Below are 11663 nucleotides of genomic sequence, written 5' to 3'. Positions count from 1 at the left end.
CATGTAGGAAGCAAGGATCAGGGTCTAAAACTCACCTTCCCCTCCACTAAAGTGCATTTGGTCACTTTCAGGGCTGGAGGGTGCAATAAAATCCACTGTCATATAGCCCAAGAGAACAATTAGCATGTGTTAAGACTGTTTCTGTGAAAAAAACCTAGGGGTCACCCAAATACACATTTTTCACTGGAACCTTCAATTAGAAACACTTATAAAGCAATGTGAATTAAACACTAGAATTACTAGAATATTACTAGCATACTAGAAGTAGATGGGTGACTTGAATAACATTCATCTTATAGTCTCTGTAAGTTAATATCATTGTATATAAAAAAAGTATTTGGACAAATTATATGTAAGGTAAATTGAATATAAATAGACAACAAAAAAAAAAAAAAGTGAAACGTTTTGTCCCCCAAATTTGAATTTACAGAGAGTTTTGACTTTGTTCCCAAGGAGAAATGAACACATTTTCAAAATCAGGGTAGAACAGTTACAGCTTCTGGCAAACTCAAGTGGCAATTATCACAATAATCACCAGAGGCTTTTCTGAGAGTTAGCAAAAGTTAGTAAAGAATAAACTGCATCAGCACTTGGTATGTAGCAGACTCAGAATGCCTTTCAGTCATCAGTTTGTGCCCTGTGCTTTGCACTGTTTTTGGAAAATGCAGCTTGCAGCTGAACACAGGCGGCTAGGAGCCCCAGCACTGACAAGTCTCTGTGATTTAACTCCCAATTACAAAAGCGTACTACTTTGCTTGCCCTGCCTGCTAGGAAGTCGATCAAAGTCCACCTTGGAATTTCAGGAACACACTGTCAGTTTCTTCACCCCTCAGTTAACCAAATATTCAGGGTCTCGGGAATAGATCCAACCAGGATCCTACTGTCTCTCTGAGGCAACTATTTGCAAAGAAAGATGATAAAAAGTTCAGCTTCTGTGAATCCAGTCTGACAATAAGAGGCAACAGTTAATGTAGTTAGCATCGAGCCAAAATGCACTCATTCTCTCTCAGTGCAAACTTTTGGTAGCAATGGAAGGTAAGTCCTGGGTCATCTTCAGGTTGTGTTGATGTTTTGTTACCCTACTGCTTTCTTTCCAGTGGTGCCCAGCTAATGTCTGAAAGTTACCTCACTACCGTGCCCCAACTGCAATGCCCTGAAAGGGCTATTACTTATACCATGATTACCTTGGGTGGTTGGACCTTTACATGGCATTCCTGGGGTCAAACTGAAACAAGTGAGACACCAGGAACTGGACCTTAATAAATGTGTAATTAGGCCTCTGTTGTCTGACACTCCCAAAGCACTTGTCAAAAAAACCAAAAACAAACCACCAAAACAAAAGAAACAAACAAAAAACACAACAAAAAAAAAAAACACAAACACAATAAAATTTATTAGGATCTTTGCATAAGGTCATGCTTACACAAGGAACCAAGTATCTCAAATACACATTGGTTGCAGTCCTGGGGGGTGCCAGGAATTGCCATTGCAATAGCCTTTGTAATGGCATCTTCAGCAGGATCAAATGAAACTCCCACTCTTATGCTCACTTACCATCTACCTGCCCTGTGATGATTACATAGGAATCAAACATAGGATTGTACAAGCCAGCACAAAGAGATTATTTCAAATTTGGCACATTACAGCATTTCATTGAAACACCAGCTTAGTCCCAATGGCAGGTTGAACACAGTGAAGAGCTGGGGCTGAGCTGCAATTCCTGCTTCTTAAGGCTTAAATATCTCGGCACAGTGTCAGATTAGTAAAGAACATGCTTGGTCTGGAATTAGCAGAGCCTTAACCAGGAACAGACTCAGCCCCAGTCACAGGGGAGGTGAAGGAACAGTGCAGAGAAGACTGAAGTTTATCATCTTCAAGATGTTAAATGATCACATGGCTGTTGAACTTCACATGGCGTAAGAACATATGCCACCCAGACCAGGGCTAATATGGCTGATGGTCCCCCAATTCCCAGAAACTCTGTTCCTAGTCTCAGCCCCTCCAGTGTCCTAAATATTTAACCCTTTCACAGGTTAAAGGCCACTTTCATATACCTACTGAAATTAATACATTTTCATAGTTTTAAATTCTTTACTTTCATGCGTGTTTCAGGATTGAGTTATGGGTTGTAATATCTTTACATGTTCGTGTGTTTCATACTTCCAAAAATGACTAGTTCTTACTGCCAGAGCATATTAAATATGAGAGAAGCAGGTTAATAGTAAGACTCCTACGCCTATATCTAGATGTCAACATGTAAGATTCTAAATGAAAAGGTAAGTATCTACAGTAAACGGATGCTATGGCATGATTCAGTTGCTTACACAAAGGCATCTTGTGCTATTTGCAACAGACTCGACCATCCCTCCCAGTCTCCAGCTGCCTTGCTGGAGTGGCATGATGCTTACATTCAGCCAAAGCAGCGTATCTTAGATACAGTAGGGTGCCTCGAATACCCAAGATACTTGTTTCAGCAGATAGACCCAGTCTCTTAAATGGCATTAACCCTACACAACAGAGACCCTACTCGCCAATTAGTTCACACATCCTTTTGAGATGCCTCTGAAACCTAAGGGATATACATTATAAAACATCAACAAAAATAGAAATTAAAAAAGGATGAAATAAAGATGAAATTAAGACTTTAAAAAGATTTTAAATTCTACGATTCTGTGACTGAAATTATATTCATTCATGGTCTGAAACCATTATTTTCTTTCCATACCCCAATGGATTGTCTCGTGCAGCCCCTAAAGCACACACACCCCAGTTTTTGAACACCGCTATCTTAGACCTCACAGCCAATGCTAACACTTATCCACCCCACAAGCATACGTTCATGTTTACATGTGATACATATATGTAGAGGAACCAGCAAACTGAAAAGAAGTTCAGTAGCAAACTAATCGCTGGTGGAACATACCATATTGTGAAATCTCTGAACTGTCTCTGTACTTGCAAATAGTTGCAGGAGAATTTGCTGAGGCATAACAGATATTTGTTGATCAAATTTGGTAAGAAATAGAGCACTGGCCACAGAGGCAGCATAAAAATATTTACAGAGGTAAACCATGACCTAGCACTACAAAAGTAGTTCCACAGTATCTATCCACTGCTTACTGGCAGTTACGTGTGGTGCATAGTTTGCTATGGAATGGTAGGTGTTGCTTGGTAATTTAAGCAACAAAGAAAATAAATAGCAAGTTTTCTTTTAAGACAAGGACTGTAATACTTCAGAGTTACAGAGTCATCAAGAAGGCAGAGTTTTGACTGAAGATCAAAACAACAGGTCTACTCCAGTGTTGTGCTTCTCCAGAGCCCCAAGCACTTATGGAGACATAGTTTAAGTCTAGAAATCAAGGAAATAGGGTCACAGTCCAGAAGTTTAATGTTTTGCATCCAGCAAATTGCAGAAAGAGGTAATAAAGGCATCCTTTAAGGAATCTTCTCTGATGTTAAGACCTGAGAAGCATGGCAGCAGGCCTAAAAAAAGGTGGGGAAAGTGGAAAGAGAATAGTTTAACGAACAGAAATACCACTTTAAAGAACATTTTCCAAATTAGTAGTTTTGTAAGCTTAACTAGTATAACAGGTTATATTTTATCATAATTAAATGGGAGCTTTCAAGACAAAATTCTAAACAACTGATATTTTAAAATATAAATCAAATCTCTGAAAAGAGGAAAAAACCAAAAACACACACACACAAATCCCATACAATACTCTTCTTTCTACTGTGTCCTGAATTTTAAAGCTTTTGCCAGTAGAAGGAAGAGAGGATGCCTGTGTTTAACTGTTATTTCTGACATGCTCAGGGCCAGAAAACACTTACTACGTCATTTCAATATACAAATGTTAAATACAGTTGAGCAGGTAACTCAGTCACCAGTTACTTCACAGTTTAAATAAAAATCCATCCTGAAGCTAGTGCTAGAACATGCTGAATAGTGCTGAGAAGATACTACAGAATTGGAACATGGGTCCTCAGTATCAATTTGTTAGTGTAAGAAAGAGAAAGCTTAAGAAACAACAATTATATCTGACATTCATCTGAAGACTTCCAAGGTCTTAAAAAACTACAATGCCCAAAGCAAAATGTGGATAAGATTTACCAAAATGCCAACAGCTTAACGTAAGTTGCTCAGAGCTGTGTTCTAAATATATAAAGATCTAAGTACTTTCAGAAAGAAGAATGCACTAGTTCTAGTGTCCAAGCTGAGGAGACATGGGATGGTTAGGCCTCAGTTTCTGTGTGCCTTGCTCTTCAACTATCAAAGGCTGACAGACACCCCATATCTTTACAAAGTCACAGTAAAAACCCCTGAACATAATTCTGGACTATGAGTACTCTGGAAGTACCTTATACATCCACAATAACTTATTTAGAAGAAAATGTGGTAAGAAAACTGAAAGAAAAAAAAGCCTAATTTACATCTGCAAACATATGCAAGCCTCATAAAAGACTTTGAAGTTGCCAGTTACATCAAGGTGGCATGCATTTACATGAAAAACAATTTTTGATTTTGATAGCCTGTGATTACTCAATTCACAAATAAGCAGAAAGTGGCAGAGAAGAACAAGTAAAGTGAAGAGATGAAAAAAATCACCATGCAACCATATACGCATATTAAAGAAGAGATGCAGATTCTTTTAAATTTTCTTAGACAGAAACTATTTTCTGAAATACTTACAGCCTTCTCTTCCAAGGAGAGTACACCATCTACAGCCACTATCTGGTATTGTTTTTCTTTTAAGCTACCCACGTATTTCCGAAGAAGTTTGAGACTAGTACCATCGCTGTTTTGTTCAAGCAGTTTCTGCATTTCTTGGGAAGGACATCCCGGGTCAAACAGTAGCAAACATAAGGTTTTATTCTTCTTCTGTTCTATTCCAACAACAGTACGACTATGACCTAATTTCAAAATATCAAGCTTCAGTATTTTGAAAACACATATTTCCCATTTATTTCTTCATAGCATACTACTTATTTTCAGATCAAAAAAGACATTACTTGAAATTTAATAAGATCATTACAAGTAAAAAGCAGATGTCAAAAAGTTGAGATCCCAATTCCATTCAGCTCTTTCACCCAATAAAAACACAAGCATTAATGTTGCTCTTACTAAATTAAAAAAAAATAGGAAATAAAGCCATGCCTTCAATTAAATGAAGAAGGAATATAAAATGCTGCTCTGAATTGCAGCACATATAAAGAAAGATAGAGAATAGGAAGAAACCAGTGTATTGTGATACTGACCTTCATGTTGCAAGTAGATGGGTGGCTTGGAAGTACACACTACCTTTGCACCACCTTCATTACCTTCAGAATAGTAATGCAAAACCCACTCAAATAAACGAGGGTGTGTACCTGTAGGGCCTGTCGGTTTGTGAAAGTCAATGATTTGACACCTACAGAACATTTAGAAGGAAAACATTTAGAAGGAAAGCAACAATAAGATTTCAAGTAGGTTGTTTGTTAAAACAATTTTTCACCTCTCAGTTCCTTCCTTCTGCACCAAGAATGTTTTCTAAACACAGCAATTCCAGGCATCGAGTGGTTGTTAACCCTTTTTTTCTTTTTAAATACAGAAGTAGGGGACACATAATTACAAAGCAATGCAATATATACTGTTCAAACCTGAAAAATTTATTCCATAACAAAGAAACACGGTTCAGTCCAACACGAACTTGTGGAGCTTGCAAAAACTAAAATGTTCAGGTTTTTTTGCATGTGATAGATGTACACTACAGAATCCAATTAACAGCTTTCAAAATTATGCATGTGAATAGCCGAAGTTCAGATTCTTCTAGAGAAATGAAGTTTTTAATCAACGTCTTATTTTATTTTATGCATGTGGCGTAAGTCTTCACCAAGTTTCAATGATCTAAGTAATTATTCAGTTTATGTACCTGCATAAGTAGTTACACAGCTTTATGCTGTGCTAAATCAGATCTGTTTATAGGTTGCTTAAATTTACAGCCATAAAGTTGGCTTTGTCATCACACAGTTGGCAATTCTGACCTTGGAGGTTATAGCACTTAAATCAGCACATAACGACGACAAAAAAAGCAATACTTACTTTATCCTCAGACTTGTTAACAGTGAATAAATTTCACATGCTCCTATCCATGCTTTGGAACCATGTAATCTATTATTGAAGTGAGATGCCCCATGAGGATCAAAACCTTCTCTCCAGGCATCTTCAATCATGGACTGAATCTTTGGTATACTAGGAATTGCTGCAGTATCTGGAACAGAAAAGGTTTTGAATGGTGGTTACAGTTACTGAAATAGTCTATTAAAAATCTTCAGCTTCTTTTATAAAAGGCAGCTGATGTTACAAAGATGCACCAAAAAAACCCCTAAAACTAAAACTTCAACCACATCATGCTTTGCCAGCATTCACCCCTCTGATTCTTTCCACAGGAAGCTGGTATAACAAGTATATAGTGGTACTGTGGTATAACAAGCATTTAATAGGTATCATTGACCTAGTAAGCCTTGCTGTGTAAATGAAACTGCAAAACATCAATCAGTAGGTTGTCATCCAGGGTAGGTGAAACAAATAGGCAGCATTTTGTTTAATACCTCTCAAGCAGTCATTATACAAGCTGTTCTGCAACAGTGAGGAAAGGAGCATTTGGAAATTCCTGTAACCGCAACCCCAGCCTCTGTCGCCCAAAGATGAGTGGAAGTGATCTACTCCCGCTGAAAGCCATACATGCCTCACATCTTTGTTTTCATTCTGATAGTACTTGCACAATGCTTCAATGATTCCTAAAAGAAGATGAAATATAAAGTGTATCTGTAAAACTAACTACAAAGTTTGCCATGAAACATTTTTCTCCAGCTTGGAACAGATACAGGTTAAGACAATTAATTTAAAAATTTCTAAGTGATCCTGCATTACATCTAGAACCCAAATCACAAAACCAGTGGACATTACACCTATTTAATTTTGATAGTCTTTATTCTGATGAATTTATGCACTATGAAGCTTTCAAAATTCAAGTTACTTTTTCACTGTTGCTACACAATGAATATTTTAAATTAAACAGCTTGGACTACATGATAAGCTGTGATATGCATAGGAACTATTACAATGAAATAGGAAAAATAATATCACCAATAAAGTATTCTTATGCCGCTGCCACCTCCAGGGCAAGCTCCCCTTAAAACCATAAAATACTTATGCATACTACGTAATCCTTATATTCCCTACAAATTATTTTTTCCTGAAGAAACTAAGGCAAGAAAATGAATGGTAGAGAATTTGAGAATTACTGCAAATATGGTTTTAAAAATCCACTTGCAGGATATTCCAAATCCTCTTGTGTCACATGAAAAAGCGCGCCTGGGAATGCTCTCTCCAATCTGTAAATGTAAATTCTCAAAGGCCCTTTATTGCCATGCTACTGTGAAGACAATCGTCCCACAGCCACGGGTTATTTTCTGAATTCCTCTCTGAAGTCTAAATCACTGCCAAGAATGAAAACTTTAAATGTATTATTTCCACTCAGTACATTTCATAGAAGGAATTTTATTTTACCTGTCAAGAACTAGATGGATATTTTGTAAGCTAGAACAACTAGCAGTATGCTAAAAGACCTTTGAAACGTGGTCTTGGCAAGTAAAGACAAGAAGGGCTTTTGAAAGGGACCAAGAAATCCATCGGCTCTGTATCTTTGTACCAATTACAAAACATTCCAAAGATGTATCAAGTAGATGTCTACTCCTCCCAGTGTTCTCTTGGACTTTGTAATCAGAGGAACACTGCGTTTACCTGGGAGTCGCTAACATGTTACTACAACTAACTGAAACAAGCTGAAAAGCTACTGTAAATTTAACAGCTACACTAAGTCAGGGACCAACGAGTACCAAGTAGAAAACAAGCATACACTCAAGGACAACCAACTTGAAATAACATTTGCATCTTTTGATACTTCTTGCATTTTGGTCCTTAACCAGATAACTTGGTTCCAAGGTTCCATAGGAAAAAGAAGAAGAAAAAAGTCTTCACGTTAGAATAAAGATTAGAAATATACTAAGCTTCAACTTCCTTATTAGTTTAGGACTAAAAGAGTATAGATTGATCTAGAAAATCAGGATTAGAACTAGGATGCAACTAATATTAAACATTCAATTATATGCTTTCTTAAACACAGGTTTGGCCGCTACAACCAAGGTCTAAAGAGTACAGTCTCAGTTGTATAATTCCAGCATTTTTACCTGAGGTCTTTGTTTTCCCATCATCTATACCAAAAGCCAAACTTTCCATCATGTCAGCTTTTCTTTTGTGATATTCAAAAGGCTGCATTCTTCCTCTATCAACTTCTCTTTCCATATTCTTTAGGAATTGCTGCTTGTAGCCTCCAGAATTATCCAACCCATACTGTCTCTGTTAGGGACAGAATGTGCATGATTAAATCACATTTTTTAAATGAGCCTTTACTGATTTAGAGAAGCTGCATGCACAATCAGTAACTTTGAAAAGTAGTGAACAGCAAGACATAAAAACTTCAGATTTATATTTTAGAGCTTAAGGCCAGGCTTTACTCCTGAATAGGAATGTGGTAATAGGAAAGAGGCACACACACCTCTCTTAGGCAGACAGCCACTGGGACAGAGGCAGTGAATGGCCAGGACGTAGCGAGAGTGGGAAATGAGCTATAAAGGCTGCCAGGTGGGAGGGAGAGGAAAGCAAGACCTAGCAGGGAGCGGTGACTGGAGCAGACGATGGTATCCAGGAAAAGGATAGCCAGTTTGCTGAGATCCTCGAGCATTCTGCCACGTAACATGCTCCAGGCTGCCCTGCAAGGCAGAGCTCAGTATGAGGCAGCCAGCATGCTGAGGCCCCCAGTGAGAGCAGTACAGCACGTCTTGTGAGCATCCAGCCCCATCCCAAGCCGGCACCACTCACAGCAGTAAAGCCAAGAAGCTCAAGGCAGGCTTGCACCCAGCACTTGTGCCAGGATCAGCATTGCTGAGAAGCTTGTATCTTCCTGTAGTCACCCCTGCACCACTACTTCAACACAGCCTGTCTGACTGCACAGGTCTGACCTGGCGTGACAATTCCTGGTCAATTCAAGCTCCAACATAGGCACATCAGCTTCTAACGGCACAACTGTTCACAAGTTTATCATTTAGAAACATGACTGTACCTGCAGCTTTTTAAATTCTTCCCTCTCTTGCTTCTCTTCTTCTGATCTCTGCTGTTTATCTTCTTCAGTTTGGAGCTGCTGAGCCAGTTCTAGATCTCTCATGTTTCCACCTAGCCAGGAATAACATTCCAAAGAGAGAGGACTTGACTGGGAGGTTAACAACGCTTTGGCGGATTTTCTTTCCTTTTTTTTTTTTTTTTTTTTTTTTTTTTTAAGATTCTTTTCTAAGCAGACATACATAAACACAAGCAGGCATTAAATCTAGATGTATCCCACATTAATTTGAGCTATTAGCAATGCACATTAAAAGCAGGACTGTCTGCATTCAGTTTACCAAGACTCAGAATCTTGACTTGGACACAGTTTATGCAGTTACAGGGGCAATTACTTGGCAAATAATGTGCGTATCTCTACTACTAAAAAAGCAGCTTTTGTTTGCTATGTTTCATTTCACTGTTAGCAAGAAGTCCCAGCTTCTTGAATATCACACCCTTATTAGCTTCTAGGATCAACCAGCAGTCTCGTAACAAAACCAAATTTAGGATCAGATAATCAGATAGGGAATCTCTAGGATTTTATCAGCTATGCTAATAAATAAAAATAATTTTGATTCCTTTATTACTACAGCTAATGAATCAGCACAAGCATTTAGAGAAAAGAATTGAGGAAAAAATACGAAGCTTTCATAAGCTACAGATTTGCAGCTCATCCCCCTGGAATGTGCCACTTTAAATTCCATGTATGTAAAACTTCTATAGAACTAGAAAAAGATATAAAATGGCTGTTTTTTAAACATTCTTCACTCTGAGTTTTAGGTTTTGCTAACATACAGTGACTTTACTTAACAAGCATGCACAGACAGGTGTTTCTTTTAGCATGTATAAGTAGGTAGGAACTTGGGCAAGTGATTTGCTATTAACTATGTTAACTTCATTACATGTGTGTCAGTTTCTTTTTAAATAAGAAAATATTTAGTTTAAATTTTGTCTGAGATTCTATACTACAACATGCAAATACTCGTAAATGCTTTCAAGTGTTACCAAGACTGCATCCTTTCACATACCTTCCAAAAAGCTGTTTTCCTCCAAGTGCAAATCCACATGTTCTTCAAGAATCTGAATGTTTGTACAGGTAAGACTGCACATCGGACATTCGTAAAGCTGTTCACCATTTCCTGCATCTCAGGAAGAAATGCAGTTTCTTGATTAATGCAATTCCTGGGGTGTTTCTGTTTGTTTGTTTTTTTCTTTTTTGAGAATCACTCCCTAATTGATATAGTCTAAGACAAATAAGCTTCTTAAATAGTTACGAGCAACTTTGGACAGTTAGAATAAGATTCTAATTACGCTTAGAATAAAACACAGTATTCAAATAACAGTTTTCCTTACTCCAACTTCATTGCCCAAAATATCCTTGTGGTCTCCAAACCAATGTTTAGTACTTCATAATACATCAGTGCTGGAGCTTTCCTAAGTCTCTACCTCAAACGAAAAGCTACCTTTCCCTAACACGTTCTGCAACCACTCTATGGGATCTACAGGAAAATTTTTCACAATGAGAACAGCCATCGGAATAATCTCCACAGAAAAGTGGTGGATTGCCCAACTCTGGACACTTTTAAGATTCAGCTGGACAGGGTGCTGGGACATCTAGTCTAGGTCATGCTTTGCCAAGAAAGGTTGGACCAAGTGATCCTTGACATCCCTTCCAAACTGGTATTCTATGATCCTGTCTCGATCCTGTCTAGAATGAGACTTCAACAGACAAGTCAAACTTTTGTGACCAAAAGTTATATGCCAAATAGGTAACAACCACCTCCCTATCACATGAAAGCATTACAGTTTACTTTAATTGATACAGATGGCGTATTTTAGGCATACAGAACACTGCAGGTTCGCCAGCATTACTGCTCTGGGGCAGATCTTTCAAGCAACGCCCGCACTGCCTTCACTCACTATCCCTTTCTAAGTGGCTTCTCTCGACGGCCCTCAGTCGGAGCCCCTAATCCGCACCCCCGAACACTCTCGGGATGCTCCAGCCACACCCTCCCGGGCGACAGCCCCGCTGCAGGAGCACTCAGGCAGCGCCCCAACACGGCGCAGCCACCCGGGCGGTCAGGCCCTGGCACAGCCCCAACCTCCGCGGGTCCCAGGCGCGACCCCCAACCCGCCGCCGCTCACCTGGGCCCAGGTCTCCCAGCAGGTGCCCGTGCCGCGCCCAGAGGTGCGCCTCCAGCTCCCGTCCCGCCGCCTCCCCGCAGAAGGGGCACTCGGGCAGCCCCTCGGGGGACGGCGGGCGGCGGGCGCCCGACGGCCCCAGCTCCGCCGTCTCGGTGTGCCGGCGGCGGCGCCGCAGAGCGGGCAGCGAGGCTGGCGGCCGGGCTGTGTCCGCCGGGGGTGGTGTTGGCGGTGGCGGGGCCGCGCCTGCCCGCCCGCTTCACACAGCAGCGCAGCGCCGCCCCGCCAACAACCACCGCGCCCCCGCCCAGCCTCGCTCCGTCAC

General features: G+C 39.9%; 1 protein-coding gene across 2 annotated transcripts; it reads right to left on the bottom strand.

Moving 5' to 3' along the window:
- Window positions 1–1366: 1366 nt before the first annotated feature.
- On the bottom strand, window positions 1367–11653 carry ZUP1 (zinc finger containing ubiquitin peptidase 1). 2 transcript variants are annotated; one of them, XM_030489092.1, is made up of 9 exons: window positions 11342–11653; window positions 10225–10335; window positions 9162–9271; window positions 8230–8398; window positions 6589–6777; window positions 6080–6248; window positions 5257–5408; window positions 4691–4911; window positions 1367–3483 (listed from the first exon to the last, which is right to left on the bottom strand). In XM_030489092.1, the coding sequence occupies exons 2-9, from the start codon at window positions 10304–10306 to the stop codon at window positions 3436–3438; spliced, it is 1140 nt and encodes a 379-aa protein (XP_030344952.1). In that variant the 5' UTR covers window positions 10307–10335; window positions 11342–11653; the 3' UTR covers window positions 1367–3435. The 2 variants fall into 2 exon arrangements, with proteins under 2 accessions (XP_030344952.1, XP_030344953.1); XM_030489093.1 differs by having other exon boundaries at window positions 5368–5408.
- Between the last annotated feature and the right edge of the window lie 10 nt (window positions 11654–11663).

Source organism: Strigops habroptila, chromosome 6, assembly GCF_004027225.2.
Source record: "Strigops habroptila isolate Jane chromosome 6, bStrHab1.2.pri, whole genome shotgun sequence".
NCBI lineage: Eukaryota > Metazoa > Chordata > Aves > Psittaciformes > Psittacidae > Strigops > Strigops habroptila.
This window is presented reverse-complemented; position numbering and strand designations above follow the sequence as displayed.

Excerpts from the sequence above, each read along its gene's own strand:
- ZUP1 (XM_030489092.1), bottom strand. The coding sequence starts at position 10,306 with ATGTGCAGTCTTACCTGTACAAACATTCAGATTCTTGAAGAACATGTG. Across the intron at positions 6,249-6,588 it reads GTATAATGACTGCTTGAGAG|ATACTGCAGCAATTCCTAGT; the intron begins GTATTAAACAAA and ends TTTCTGTTCCAG. Across the intron at positions 4,912-5,256 it reads CATCTACTTGCAACATGAAG|GTCATAGTCGTACTGTTGTT; the intron begins GTCAGTATCACA and ends TTTTGAAATTAG.